Here is a 15,742-nt window from a genome sequence, read left to right as displayed (position 1 = left end):
TGTTTGATTGTATGCAAACTCAGTGAGCTTCCTTGTTCCTCAGCTATAAAAACTTCACATCAGACTGTCAGTGGAGTTCACAGCTCCAGAGTCTCTCTGGATTAGTCAAAGTCAACATTTCTTCTTTTGCTGTTTAACTTGATCATTGATAACAAAACATTTTCTTCTTTGAACAGGTGTGAAGTGTGAACAGTTGACACAGCCAGCCTCTGTGACTGTGCAGCCAGGTCAACGTCTGACCATCACCTGTCAGGTCTCTTATTCTGTTAGCAGCTACTACACAGCTTGTATCAGACAGCCTGCAGGGAAAGGACTGGAGTGGATTGGAGTTGCACGTGTTGGTAGCACTTCATACTACAAAGATTCACTAAAGAACAAGTTCAGTATCAGCTTAGACTCTTCCAGCAACACAGTGACTCTAAATGGACAGAATGTGCAGCCTGTGTATTACTGTGCCAGAGAGTAACACAATAACACAAAGCATCAGTAGACCTGAACAAAAACCCCTCAGTGCCTGAACACTTGTAACATGAAGCCACCAGAGGAGGAGCCCTCAGACCACTGATGATTTCACACCAGTTCACTGTTGAGGAGAGAAACAGTCTTTGAACATATTTAGCAATGACGAAATATAAATTTTAAAAAAAGTAAATTTGAGGCATTAAAGTATCTTTTCACAGTGATTATTTTTAAAGTGTATCAGCATGATTTCAACTTGTTAATGCACTTTGAAAAAAACAAAAAAACCAAAAAAAAACCAAAAAAAAACAGGAAACAGCAAAACACAGTCTCCATCCCTCTGGTGGCTCCTTGAGCTTCTGGTCTTCTTCCTGTTTAGGGGGAGGTCAGAGTGGTAGAGATGTGTCAGGAGAACAGAGCCACACCTGAATCCACTTCTCCTGATTGTTCTCTCAGAGGACTGGAGACATCAGTTCTGCCTCTCTCTCCTCCCAGTGACAAACATTCTGCTTTGGTTGTGTTTTGGCTTTTGTTGGCACTCACCACACCACTGATCTACATGTCCCACATTAAATGTGTGTATTGTTTATTATTAGTCAAATAAATTTACTTTGAACATTAATTGTTTGGTCTCATTTGTTTTTTCTTATATTTGAGCTGGTTCATGACAATACCATACATTAATCATACATTAATAATAAGTACTTTGTACTATTGTATAAACATGATGCTGACCAAGCTTAACAATGAAAGTTATTAACAAAGTTAATTAGTGAAATATTCAAGAGGGACTGTTGGAGGATTATGAACCTGAGATCTGTACTGTTTGATTCTCTCTCCTCCCTGTGAGGAGGAGTCAATGCAAAACTCAGATGTCTTCCACCTCTACTTATCTGACTGCAGAGAGGATGACAGAGAACAGTGGACACACAGTTGAACATGATGGACTATAGGACAGGACTGCTGCTGTTCACTCTCTGCTGGGCAGGTGAAGAGCTTCTCTAATTTTAATCTTACATATTTTCATTTGTGCTGCCAATGTAACACATGACATAAATTTCTGTCTTTGTCTGACAGGTGTTGATGGTCAGACTCTGACAGAATCTGAACCAGTGGTTAAAAGACCTGGAGAATCCCACACACTGACCTGTACAGGCTCTGGATTCACATTCAGTGGCTACGGGATGGGCTGGGTCAGACAGGCTCCTGGAAAAGGACTGGAGTGGATCGCTTATATCAGTAGTGGTAGCAGCAAATTCTACTCTCAGTCAGTCCAAGGCCGGTTCACCATCTCCAGAGACGACAGCAGACAGCAGGTGTATCTGCAGATGAACAGTCTGAAGACTGAAGATTCTGCTGTTTATTATTGTGCTCGAGACTCACAGTGACTGAAGGTGGTTGAGCAGCTGTACAAAATCCTAACACTAACAGTCCTGATCAGTCCCCCATTAGCTCACATCCTTAATGTCCTCACTTCAGATAATTAAACAAATATTTAAATGTTTTAGACTTAAACATATTTTTTGGAATCAGTGATATTTTAATTGGGCTGAATTGTATTTATTTGACAGCAGAATATTTAGCATTATTTTTGACAGCAAAGATTTAAGGAAACTGGAACTTTGGGCAGGTGTTGTCATCATTCCTGCTTGAAAATTCATCAGCAGTCTTCAATCAGGTGTTTACTGTGGACTGGCATGAATCTCTCTGCAACCAGACAAAGAAAGACAACAAAGAAAAAACTGTTCATGATAATAATGATAATTATTATTATATAGCACTTACACTGTTGCAAAGTGCTTCCTGCAACAACAACACAAAACAAAACATCTATTCAAGAAGTTGGAACAGAAAAAAATTAAACGGTGAATGAAGAGTAGGTTTAAAAAATCTCATAAAAAGGCCAACCTATAAATATGATTTCAGGAGGCGCTTAAAACAGTTACCAGATTTAGCAGATCTAATAGTTTGAGAGAGATTGAGGGAGAAACTGTGGAGGCTACAGCTGAAAACACACAATGCTTTTGATTTGACATCGACTCAGTGATTTTGATTTTTTTAAGGATAGTTTCAAGGATTTACCCTTAAGGAACTCCAGATAACAGGGTAGTAGACATATATGGGAGACATAATTATTGATGGGGCCATGTAAGTATTTGACAGGTATGAAGAAACAAAAACATTTAATGGCAGCACCAGTTCAGAAGCCTATCTATTTAAATGTACTCACTGAAGCTGAGTGCTGATAACGATGACGACGAATCAGAGTACTGGCCATACCGCATTCCTGCAAAGTTGACTGCCTTGCATTATCCAGCTGCACCGTGCTGTGGAGAAGGTGAAATTATTTGTTAAAAAATGGTATGGCTAAGGTGCTAAAGGGATCATTCTCACTTGTTATGTTATCTTTGAATTCGCCTAGATCCAGTGTCAATAAATGTTTCCTTCGTAATACATCCAAGCCTCCTTGTATCATCTTTTATTAAGAGTAAACCAGTTTCTCCATTATTTCCATCATCATTAGATTATGAAAGGCCTAGATTTATGCTGTGCTTAAAGGTAGAGTATGCAGAATTTTCAAAAAAAAACAAAAAACAACAACATTACGGACCTGTACAAACATAAATCCTCTCAATCATCACTCATGACCCACTAGAAGTGTGTGGTGGTCTGTTTTTCTCCTGAGACTCAGCCCTCAGCCATTGTTTTGATGTGTGGCCGGTCTCCTTCTGGGCGGCAACCAGTGCTTATAAAAAGAGATTAACATAAAGCCCTCTGTTGTTAAATTAATGCATGGTCAACTGTGCAATCACTTATCACTATTTATCCTTGACAAGACTGGTATCTGATCACAAGGGTAGATTAGTAGGCCAGCAAAGAAGTTGATGACTCCATGTCAAGTACAAACACTAGTAGACTACCTGAAAGAAAGTGTAAGGAGATATAAGACGACAGGATATACATCCCCTCAAGTGAAATATGAAATCATCAACTCTTTCACTCTTACAAATTACAATTAAATGTCTCAAAAACATGAGCAGCTGGGCCAGCCAAAGACCATGTAACACATATTTTTAATATCACAGCAGCCAAGGTTCAATTGTGGCTTGGGCCATGCTACATATCATCCCCTCTCTCTTCACTGTGTTTCTTGTCTATCTCTATTGCCACTGTCCAGTAAATTACACATCTCCAGCTGCTTCTATATGAATCTGTTCCATCAGCAGCTCGGTCAGTGAGTGTGTTTGCTGTGTGTCGCTCTCACACAGTGTTGTGCGTATCGACTCATGTATGTTGTGTTTCAGTTTCAGCTCCAACTCACCTCCAGAAAACCTCCCATGGTCCGTGCGTAAAACCAGCGGGAACGCCTGCTGAACGGTGTTAGTGCTTTGTGTTTGTTTGTCATTATTAAAGTTGTGGATCTAACTTCATCTACTTTATATCATTTTGAAGTGGGAATAGTTTTGTAAAAGTCTGACCTATAAATTCCAACATGTGTAATAACGAGTTCATGTGTTTTCATGATTACGCGCATGTCTCGGGGTGAGGACCCAAATAAATTTGACCTTGTTAATAAAGTTTGAATCCAAATATCAACCTGTTACTGCTTCATGTTTTCTTTGTTATTCACCATTGTGCTGAAGGTTGTCAGAGGAAAATGAAAGAAAGACAAAACAATATATCAGTAAATTATTGTTATTTCATTTGTTACAAGTTGTGATGATTTGACTTTTACACCAACACATTCACAAACAAACACACACATTTAGCTTCATGTGCAGATCACACAGATCTCCTGTTGTTATGAAGAAGTTCATGGTTTTACTCTGGGCCCACAGAGCTACAGTGGGTGTGTGGAATAAAATAAAGGAATCAATAAGAACAAGCCAGTTTATGTCCTGCACACTCTGCATGATCCTCTAGTGACTATAGAGGACAGTTTGAGAGACAGTTTATCTCCATGTTGTCCTCTCAGCTGCTTCTGTGGACAGAGACACAGTAACAGGTCTGAGTGACAGTGGATGAACTGTATGGACACTTCAGCAGTGCTTACACACCACTGAATTATTTCCTCTGATGTGGACGTGAGTGTTTTTCTGCCTTTTTGTGTCGGTTCAGTCATCAGTTGTCATTACTGAGAGCTTCTGAGAGACTTCAGATCTGAGTTGGACTCACTCTAAAAGACAGATACCTGATTTAGTTTGGGCCTTTTCAGACCACAGTTTTACAGCATATATACACTGACACCATGTTGACACTCGGAGCTGCTTCCTCACACACTGACATGATGACATCACAGTGACGTTCTAGAAGGGTCACTGTGAAGTCAGAGCTCCTGTAGAACAGATCACAGTTCATCAAACCAGCAGACAGAAGCTCTTTACTCTCAGTCCAAGTTCCACTTCGACAAGACTCATCAAGATGTTTCGTCTGTTTTCCTGTAGCGGAAAGGTTTGTTTTCTAGATACACCACACATTCTCTGTCATTTCTCTGCTGTGGATTCGACCCTGTGGACGGTAAAAAGTGGAACTGTGTCCACTTCACAGTTCACAGTGTTTAGGAGAAACTGCCTGTGAAGCCACTTTATATCAGCTGTGAAGATACATCATGTTTCCAGTCATTTTAATCTCATTTATTTTTCCTGTCTCTCTACAGAAATCAACAGCTGTTATCCAACTGGTGGCAGATGAGAGGTAAGAAAGCTCATAACTATTATCAGACTGTTTTCCTGACTATTTCTTCATCTCCATGTTCAGGTCCATCAGCTTCCTTATTCACTCTGGGGGATGATTTTGTATTGTTTGTATAGGAACAATAATACTCGCCTCATGATACCAACTGTGTTTCTCTTCTTCACCAGTGTCGGCGCCCCCGACGCTCCGGCTGTCACCAAAAAGAAAGGAGACACGACCCCTTGGATATATCGACTCTTCGGTCGCCCCTTGGTATGTTTGGCAGTGTCATGGCTTCATATCAAACACATTTCAGTATTTTTTAAGACTCATATCTGAACTTGTTGTAAATATTATCAATGATATTTGACACAGTTTCTAATTATTGCTTCTTTTTGTTTTTTGTTTCTTCCACACAGACAAAGAAAAATCCAGATAAAAAAGAGAAGCAAAGGTAAAGACACATGAGATTTAATCCTTCAGCCTCTTTGTTAGCTGGGACTTTAAGTGTCTCAGAGAATCTGATGAGTTTGTGGAATTCAAACTTTTATCCTGTTAGTGTTAATACAAGGCTGTATTTGCTCTTTACCAGTGACTAGAAGCTGATTTATCTCTTTAAGTTTTCTCTCCAGCCAATCAGTGAGTTCCCAGTGAGATAACAAATGTTCCTCTTTGTCACCAGCGTCTCCACCTCTGATGACAAAACCCCGAGGAAGACCGCGAAGAAGCCTCGGTGGTGGCATTTTTGGAAGGTACGTATGTTTGACACAAAGTGCAGCTCTCAGTGTCAACCAGATATTTCATAATTGATGAGTGTTTCTTTGTATGATTTAACCTCAGTACTCCTTTACCCCAACAGAAGAGATGTAAGGTTGCACCCTCCCCAGAAGAACAGCCCCCGAAGGAGGAGTGCCACTCCACCCCTCAGCGCGACAAGGTGGTGGAGCTTAAAGACCAAAGTGAGACGGAAGGACGGCCAAAAGACGACAGCGTTCCTGAAGACCAGCCCAAGAAGAAGAAGAAAAAAGTGCCTGTGACCAACAACAAGACCCTCAGACAGCAGCAGATCCACTGTCTTGGGTAAGAACATCTGCATATCCACAAACACCAGAAAAAAGGCTGTGGAGAATCAAAGAGACAAACAGCTGCAGGGAGAAAATGACTTGTTCTGTTTGTGTGTCAGGTTCCCCAACCCAGCACAGTTCTGCTACATCAACTCCTGCCTGCAGAGCCTCCTGACACTGGAGGACTTCGTCAGAGACATCAGCCAACAGGAGCAGGTTTGGAGTCTGATCCCCGAAGGTGCAATCATGAGGTACAGCACCCCTCAGACACAAGCACTCATTTCATCCTTCACTTGATTCCTGAACACCACAATGTTTCATATCACAGACAGAGTCTCTAACCACCCCTCCCTCCCTCTCTCTCTCTCCCTCTCTCTCTCTCTCCAGATCATTAACAGACATCAGTGGGTCTCACTTCTCCACTGATGTTCGTCACAAAACCCGTCTTCTCTCCACATTCAAGAAGGCGGTTTCTCTGTGGAACCCAGAATTTGAAGACCTCCACCAGAAAGTGAGTAAGCAGGTTTTAAGGTTTGTGGTTTCACAGCTTCCTGATAGTTTCTCCTCTGTGCTTAAACCTCTCTGTGCAACTGTGTGCTTGTATAACTGCAGGACGCTCACGAGTTCCTCACGGCCGTGCTACAACAGGTGAGGTGTTTGGGCCTACAGCTGCAGGTGCTGGCTCCCAGCATAGACAGGACCTACAGCTGTCCGGTGGAGGATCACCTGGTGTTCAAGATGCTAAACACCAGGAAGTGCAAGAGGTAAAGCCACACAGTTACACACCTTCAGCTTCACAGCAGAGAAGTCAAGTGTTGAACACTACGCAGTAGCCTCATCGTCACCTCTGCAGCTGTATTACAACTGTGTTATCTGTTCAATGTGTAGTTGCCATGCAGAATCCAGCAGAGAGGAGGATTTCACAAACCTCTCCCTGCACCTGGTACCTGGAGCAGAAACAGTACAACGACTGCTGGAATGTTACCTGATGGTAAGAAACACCTGTCCTCATTCATTCACATCACACCCACTGATATCATGTGATGATATGACGCAGAAAACTCTGACACACTTCAATCACACCATCACTACCTGTGTCAGTGTGTGTGGATGTGTAGCTGTTTGTCGTCGTGCATGTAGAAGAAGTGACAGCATGTTGGTTTTGTGTTGTTCTGCAGGAGACGGAGTTGGAGTACACCTGCGAGTGCGGAGCAACCAGGTCAGGCCAGCGCTCCTCATTTATCAATCTGCCAAGGTGAGAGACATCAGATCCATCACACATGAACAACCTCCTGACCACAGTGCACAGAGATGATACTGGTTCACCCACTGGTATCAAACTGGCCTCCACTGACTCTAAGGACAAATTGTGAAGTATTGATTAGGAAAAATACCAATCGTAAGAATTTGTAACGCCACGTTTCAGTTTTTCCTCTGTCCCCTGCTGTCTACAGAGTGCTGGTCTTACACCTGAAGCGCTTCAGGTTTACTCCAACTCTCCAGCTAATTAAAGACCACAACCCCGTCGTCCTCTCCAGAGAGCTGGTGGTGCCCTCCAACCAGGTAAAGAAAAACTCAGAGATTTGATGACAAACAAAATCACCAGACTGGGGCTGATAGAAGTAGATGTTTGGACTGTGCGTAGACTAACTCTGATCCACTGTGTTCCCTCTCAGGGTGGTGGCTGCTACAGTTTGGTTAGCACCATCAGCCATATCGGCGCCACAGCAACGAGAGGTAAGATGATCCATGATTCTCCTTAATGTCACACTGAGTCTAAGTAACAATGATGTTCACTGAATCGCTGCTATCAGTTAAAGTCAGACGACCTTCATAACATCCAACACAGCCCATATAACGCTTCTTCTGCTCCTGCTAGGACACTACATCTGCGACGGGGTGGATCCAGATGTGGGCCAGATAGACCCGACCGACCGCTGGTTCACCTACAACGATGCGGCGGTAACTGAAACCAGCGGCGCCACCGTGTGTGACCGGCGACGAAGAACCGCCTACATCCTGTTCTACAGAAGACAAGTAAGAGTTGAGCTCTGCCACATGTGCACTGAAGTCAGACACATCATGGAGAGGATGTGGCAGAGAGAGACTCAGCACCAACACTGCTCTTCTGTACATTTCACACTAATTACAGCTGAGAAAACATAGAAAGACACCTGGATTTATTCTCAGTTCTAGACGGCAGGATGCTCCTGAAGAAGCCTGAGTGGAAACCATCAGCAGGCACCTGGCTCCTGAAGACAGCAAGTCCAGAGGAATGACCACGGGAACAGGCATCAAAAGGTAAGCACCCCCCCCCCTCTGTTTCATTCTCTTTTTCTTTCTCTTTCAGTGAAGAGTGAGGCTGAGCAAGAGATGCAGACATCGTACCAGCACATCCAGAAGAAGATGGATAAAGACCACAGCCTGGGGCGGATGGATCAGGAGCAGAGGAGGACCAGAAGGAGCGCCAGCCCTCAGGAGGAAGGGCCCCCCCCCCCCCACCCAGAGAGCCCGGTTCCTCCCAAGGTTCCTTCCTCTTAAAGGGAGTTTTTCCTTGCCACAGTCGCCAAAATGTTGTTATTCAGTTTCAGGTAGATGGCTAGCTCTCTGGGGAATTAACACTGTAAATATTTTACAGTTAGATAAATAAAAATAAGCAATAAGCGGGCAGCACGGTGGTGCAGTGCTTAGCGCTGTGGCCTCACAGCAAGAAGGTCCTGGGTTCGACTCCCTGGGGCCTTTCTGTGTGGAGTTTGCATGTTCTCCCCGTGTCTGCGTGGGTTCCCTCCGGGTTCTCCGGCTTCCTCCCACAGTCCAAAGACATGAACGTTAGGTTAATTGGTGACTCTAAATTGCCCTTAAGTGTGAATGTAAAGGAAGAGAAAGAATATTTTCTGTATATATTGATGAAATATTAATTTGATAAAAATAAAAGTAAATTAAAAATGAAAATAAAGTATTGTCTTTTTTTCAACAGCCTGATCTGAAATGTTCTTTTACATTGTAGGTTGTGTTTGTTTAATTTCAGTGTGTGGTAACAGTATTATGAATGTGTGCTATCGCTAACAGGTTCACTAGCATTGCTGTGGAGCATCTCACAGTAATGTTAGCTTGGGCTAATGGTTGTGGCTGGTTTGTTTTTGTTGAATCTTTCCCAGTTTTGTTTTTGTTGTGTATTCAGTGGTTGCTTTCACTGGACTTGGACTGGAGACGTGTTTAACACACAGGTTTAACATGAAGCTGTTCACTGCACCGTCCAACTGAAGAACTCGCTTCTTGATAAAAGCTTGAAAAAACTTCACATCCAGTCACGTCAGTTATCAGAAATGACACAGAACAAGCTCATTGGTCAGATTAGGATTTCCCAAAAGGCCCTACTTCCTACTTTTGAGAAGAAATTCATCAAATTAAATAAGTGTTAGGTAGAAATAACATTTAATATGAATGAAACATGTAGTTTCAGAAAGATTAAAAAAACAAAACTATAAAAGACTCTATGACTCAAAACCACAAGTGTGCTGAGTCTCTAACAGCTACTTCAAATCCCAGTCAACTCCAGTCTACCTTTACCAAACAAACCAGCAGGTCCGTGAATATTAATTGCTTTCTTTTAATGTTGTGATATAGACATGAACTGGACCCGGGAAGAAATCCGTCCTGTAATTAACTTACTTTAGATGTGGTCCGGGACCGGAGCTGATGGGACAACAGAAGTGAAGAAACTACAAGTGAAGTGAATTAGTATATTTTTGAATATGGTGTGTACTTATTTATTTAATCTTAATAACTTTGTTATTTGGCAGCTCGTTGGCCGGAACTGAATCAGGATCGGTGAAGCTAACTCTCATTAAAACTGGGCAGGGGGCTAAAATGTTATTGAAGGTTATCATAGGTCTGTAGTTACATGCAAAATGATCCATTTTTAACTGCATCTGTTTTACTGAGCTCATACTGAGCTGCGACCCCTCTTCCTCTTCATCCACAACCTCTGTGTGTGAGACCTGAGGCCTTCTCAGTCGCGCCTGCACAAAATAGAGGGCGTTGTCACGTGGTGACATGATATGATCGACTTGCCTTGCAAATGAGCGACGGAAAACCGGAGCAGACAGGACAGACTGCAACCAGAGTGGCAGAGTCTGTTTAAGACTGTGAAGAAGATGTGCTGATGGATGAAGATTGTTTAGAGTTTTCAGTTAAAAGAAAAAGTACAGAAACTCAAGTAATCAATGTAAGAACTAACAAGATGTCAAAGAACACAAAGAACAGCTGTTGACAGCGGGTGTTGAGGCGCTGCATTATGTCTTGCATTATGAATTATTTTTTAACCAAAAGATGTTTTGATGTCCATTACCTCTGTATCTCGCTTACCTTCCACAGCCGGGCTGGCTGCTACCAGTTCATCATCATCACCTGTCCATCACCTGCTCCTCTGTTCTTGTCGGACAATAAATGTAATGTGAGTTTAGCTTTACATTTAGCTGAAGTGCTTAAGATATCAGTAATTTGAACACTTTTCATGTAATATGCTCTTCTGCTCTGTCTGTTTCCTAACAAACAAATAATGAAATGTACAGTAATGCCACAACATTACATTTGAATCATTTATTAATTACTAACACTGAATGTTAGTGTACAACAAGTCATTAATACAATAGTATCCCAGATAAAGATGATCTGAGGGGGAGCTCTGATAACTGCTGGGCTACAAGATTGTTGAAGTTTTACGTTTTTGGAGAGTTGTGTGTGTTGTGGAAAGCAGATCTCGATGGAGGCTCTGTGTGTGGGCGCTCTACCATCTTAAATCCAAACCAGGTTTATTACAATAATCCCAATGGGCAGCGCTGTGTTAATTTTCATATCACTCTTATTATGTTCTGGCCGAATATTTGGGCGAATGACATTTTGGAGCTTTGGCAACATTGTTTTTTAAATGTTTATTCCGATAAAGTCCTTTTGAATTTGAAAAATGAACGCACCTGAGTGAATGAACCAACGGCGAAGTTACCTGTCAACAAAACCGCTAGCTAACCCGACCAAGTACCGTTAACAGTCTGCCCAGTCTTCCCAAAACCATATATCAAGAGACATAAACAGTGAGTGTCATGAGGAATTAATAACTCAAAACTCGCAGTGAAATAGCGTTGGGTTACCTGACAGCGTTGTTTTTCCAGATACTCACTTCAGTTTTTATTCATATTTTCATTTGTTAAAATGATGTAAAGCAGATGAAGTGAGATCCACAACTTAAATAGTTACAAACTACAACTTTCCTTCTGTTATCAGGCCACTAAACACTGACAAATATTATATATCATATTAATGACGGAATTTAACCTTTTAAATTCATTCATTTTATTATTTCAATTACTTTATCACTTTATTAAGTATAACAAATGTGTTGTTTTATCTTTTTTTGTATTTTTTTGTATTTACTGCTAGTTCCATTGTATTGAGAGAGATAGAGGGAGAGAGGTGAGGACACAAACAAATTTGACCATGTTAATAAAGTTTGAATCCAAATATCAACCTGTTACTGCTTCATGTTTTCTTTGTTATTCACTACTGTGCTGAAGGTTGTCAGAGGAAAATGAATGAATGACAAAACGATATTTCAGGAAATTGTTATTTCATTTATTACATTTTCAGAAAAAGTTGTGATGGTTTGACTTTCACATGAGCACATTCACAGCTGCTCATAACATTTCAGTCACTAACTTTCCAGCAGCTCAACCCTCGCTGCCGCCTGTGTGTGACTGTAGAGACTGAGGGAGGGTTTGGGTCACAAGGGATAAAAAATAACTCCAAAAAGTGTTGACACATCCATCGCTTCATCGCTTGAAGTTGAAAAATTTGAACTTTTCAAGCGACATCGCGTGACGCTGTGCCGCTTACAACGCCCCTTAACTGTGATATAATAAGCACATACCACGGCCTGTCCTGATGTATTGCTTGAATATACCATACTTTTTAACATTCCACTTTCTATAGAAATGATGGTATGATTTAATGGTTTTGTACCGTAAATTTAAACGTAAACACCAGCAAAATCTGTAATTCAGACAGAATGATACCATCAATTTTAGGGTAATTACACGCTTGTGACATTACGGTATTTTACCATGAATTTTGCAAACTTTTTATAACATTCACAGTAAAATTCCATATTTTACTTAGTAAAATTTAAAGTTATTTACTGTTTCTTGATTTACGGTAATTCAATGTATTTACTACAGTGATATGCCATTTTGATTTTACGGTATTTTACTGTTGCTATTTGACAGTTTTTTACTGTAATTTCTACGGACATTTTTTACAGTGCACACAATAACTCCCTCAGTGCTTGAGCACTTGTAACATGAAGCCACCAGAGGAGGAGCCCTCAGACCACTGATGATTTCACCCCAGTTCACTGAGAAAAACTGCCTCAGTACCTTCCCACCAGTTTCTGCAGTTTCATGTTCAGTCATTGTTTGTCAAAGATTTTCTGTCAGCATCCTTCAGTTGTGAGCAGAAACATTTCCCTCTTTGTTCTTTGAGACTCTGACGTCCTTTAATTCAGAGTCAGCTGCAAAAAGCTTCAACATCTTGAAATTCATTTGACTGGAACATGTCAACATGCTTTATATCGTAACTGTCCAAGATCAACAGTGGGCAGCAATGAAGAGAATTTGTGTTCTTAGATGTTTTTGCTAATTGTCTGATCTGAGATTTAGTGTTTTCACTTTGTTTAGTTTGCAGTGGGAGAATAAATGGAGGTAACACTTGCTGACAGTAACCGTCCAAGTGTTACACAAAAAAGAACAATTTCACAGACTTCATGTGACAGATAAGCAGCAGAAATGTTCCTGTTCACAACAGCAGTTAGTTTTCTGTATCATCACACAGTTTCAGTTCATTTCCTCTCAGGGTTCAGAGTTTCTCTGTGCATTTGTGGCTTCAAACACAGTTTGAATATTGAAACCATGAGAAATTTAAAGTCTTCATTATCTTGCTCTTTCTTCACTGGTGTTTTCAGTAACACAATCAGATATACAAACAAACACACAAAGGAATAAATGAATCTTACAATTACAATCAGGTGTGAAATTGTTTTCTTGACCTTAGAATTTTAAAAGTAATTAAAAATTAAACAGAATTAAAATCATTATTGAGTTGTTTTAGTTTTAACAGAAACATCTTCAGGACCCCTTAATGAAGAAGTGTCAAAAATATATATATATATATATTTTCAGTTTTTTTTCTCTTTTGTTCTTTGTAGTCATGGAGGTACAGATGATTTCAACTAGAATGTGTCATTTGTTTAAATGCTGTTATATTTTGTGTTGCTGTGAGTCTTTGACTGTAAAAGCAGAACGTGACGTAGGAGGAGTTTCCTGTAAACAAATTCTTACAGGGATTCAGTTGACATCATATTTAAAGAGGATTCATGGATTTGAAAACTTACTAAGCAAACTGTCAACATGGCTGACAGAAAGCTCACACTGTTGGTGGTTGTTCTGTCTGTTTGGATCGGTGCTGAAGGTCAGACCATAACAGAGTCTGAAGCAGCAGTTAAAAGACCTGGAGAATCCCACAGACTCACCTGCTCAACATCTGGGTTTAATTTTGGAGCCTCAGTCTGGAACTGGATCAGACAGGCTCCTGGTAAAGGACTGGAGTGGATCTCTACAATCTATACCAGCACCACTTATTACTCTCAGTCAGTCCAAGGCCGGTTCACCATCTCCACAGACGACAGCAGACAGCAGGTGTATCTCCAGATGAACAGTCTGAAGACTGAGGACACAGCACTTTATTACTGTGCCACAGTGAGAGACAGTGATAGCGGAGTCATACAAAAACTAGTTCCCCTATTTGCCACCGCCACTGGTTTGGTTTTGGTCATTTGCTGCAGCTGATTTTGCTGTATGTCTTTTTCTTTATTGATGATTAGAATTTCCACAAATATGATGATATGATATGAAAATGATAAATCATTTAGCACTCAAACCGTTTTGTTCAGACTCTCCAAAACTTTTCAAAGTGAAACCAGTCCACCAACCCCATCCCCCAAAAAGAAAATGAAAAAAGAAGTCAAGAAGTTGTGTGCCTCCACCAACCTCTCCTTCTTTTCCTGGGTCAGTGTTGAATCATAACCACAAGTGTTTTTACAGAACATTATGATGTCACAGCAAAGTTGACCGTTGACCTTTTGGATATAAAATGTCATCACTTCATCATTTTATACTATAATTCATGTGTGTTAAGTTGTGTCAAAAACATGTTTGACCTTTGACCTTTGACAAACCTTTTTTAATAAGTTAATGTTACAGTCCAAGGGAATGTTTGTACCAAAAATCATTCAAGGCATTCATCATGTTCAAAGACAAATTTCTCTCTCTCAGAAAAAAAAAATGCTACTCAAAATTCAAACTCAAAAAATTTCCTATTTTTAGGAAGATAACCCCTGTTAAGTGTTATATATTTTAAACATGTGAATGTGTAATAGCCATGACTACTTAAGTCCTAGTGTAGGTTTAATTTGGGGTTAGTAGATGTAAACAATAATTTCATGACATTAATAAGGATGTTTGAGTATTTAAAGGAATATGATTATGATCATTATAAGTCAAACTCAAAGTCAAAGTAGCTTTATTGTCAATTTCTTCACATGTTAAGACATACAAAGGAATCCAAAGGACGTTTCCCACTCTCCCGCGGTGAAACATATAAAGTGCACACTGCATAGGCACGACAGATAAGACAAGACAAGACAAGACATTTCCTAATGCTAAGTATACATTCAATTCTACATAAATAGGACGTTTCCTAATACTAAAGAGATAAATAAAAATAACTAAATGAGATACGTATAAGATATGTATAATGCACATTTCAAAAAGTGTGTATGAGATAATAAACTAAACGATAACTGAGACCCCGGTACAAAAAAGCTTTATCTTCCCTGTGAGGAGGAGTCAATGCAAAACTCAGATGTCTTCCACCTCTACTTATCTGACTGCAGAGAGGATGACAGAGAACAGTGGACACACAGTTGAACATGATGGACTATAGGACAGGACTGCTGCTGTTAACTCTCTGCTGGGCAGGTGAAAATATTCACATCATCTTTTTACATAGTTTTTATTTGTCCCACCAGCCTCTTTCACTTCATGTTTTTTATCATCTTGACAGGTATTGATGGTCAGACTCTGACAGAATCTGAACCAGTGGTTAAAAGACCTGGAGAATCCCACACACTGACCTGTACAGCCTCTGGATTCACATTCAGCGGCTATGAGATGGTCTGGATCAGACAAGCTCCTGGAAAAGGACTGGAGTGGATCGCCTGGATTTATAGTAGTGGCAGCCTCAAATACTACTCTCAGTCAGTCCAGGGCCGGTTCACCATCTCCAGAGACAACAGCAAACAGCAGGTGTATCTGCAGATGAACAGTCTGAAGACTGAAGATTCTGCTGTTTATTATTGTGCCGGAGACTCACAGTGACTGAAGGTGGTCGAGCAGCTGCACAAAATCCTACAGTCCTCACCTTTCATGTTGGCA

General features: G+C 40.7%; 1 protein-coding gene across 1 annotated transcript in view; it reads left to right on the top strand.

Moving 5' to 3' along the window:
- Positions 1-1,398: 1,398 nt before the first annotated feature.
- The window catches only part of LOC139609152 (ubiquitin carboxyl-terminal hydrolase 29-like), a 91,323-nt gene continuing 76,979 nt past the window's right edge, over positions 1,399-15,742 (top strand). The window contains exons 1-16 of the mRNA XM_071463428.1: positions 1,399-1,447; positions 1,537-1,775; positions 5,117-5,154; positions 5,322-5,406; positions 5,553-5,587; positions 5,816-5,885; positions 5,993-6,213; positions 6,317-6,448; positions 6,585-6,708; positions 6,810-6,961; positions 7,086-7,188; positions 7,376-7,452; positions 7,652-7,760; positions 7,874-7,934; positions 8,077-8,234; positions 8,388-8,723. Of these exons, the coding sequence (XP_071319529.1) occupies positions 1,399-1,447; positions 1,537-1,775; positions 5,117-5,154; positions 5,322-5,406; positions 5,553-5,587; positions 5,816-5,885; positions 5,993-6,213; positions 6,317-6,448; positions 6,585-6,708; positions 6,810-6,961; positions 7,086-7,188; positions 7,376-7,452; positions 7,652-7,760; positions 7,874-7,934; positions 8,077-8,234; positions 8,388-8,393 (1,659 nt within the window). The 3' untranslated portion in view covers positions 8,394-8,723. The remainder of the gene's footprint in view (positions 1,448-1,536; positions 1,776-5,116; positions 5,155-5,321; positions 5,407-5,552; positions 5,588-5,815; positions 5,886-5,992; positions 6,214-6,316; positions 6,449-6,584; positions 6,709-6,809; positions 6,962-7,085; positions 7,189-7,375; positions 7,453-7,651; positions 7,761-7,873; positions 7,935-8,076; positions 8,235-8,387; positions 8,724-15,742) is intronic.

The sequence above is a fragment of the Trachinotus anak genome, unplaced genomic scaffold, assembly GCF_046630095.1.
Source record: "Trachinotus anak isolate AG129_WGS33_773 ecotype Australia unplaced genomic scaffold, CSIRO_AGI_Tana_v1 ptg000003l, whole genome shotgun sequence".
Lineage (NCBI taxonomy): Eukaryota > Metazoa > Chordata > Actinopteri > Carangiformes > Carangidae > Trachinotus > Trachinotus anak.
The sequence above is the reverse complement of the archived record's forward strand: the minus strand, read 5'-3'. Positions and strand labels throughout refer to the sequence as shown.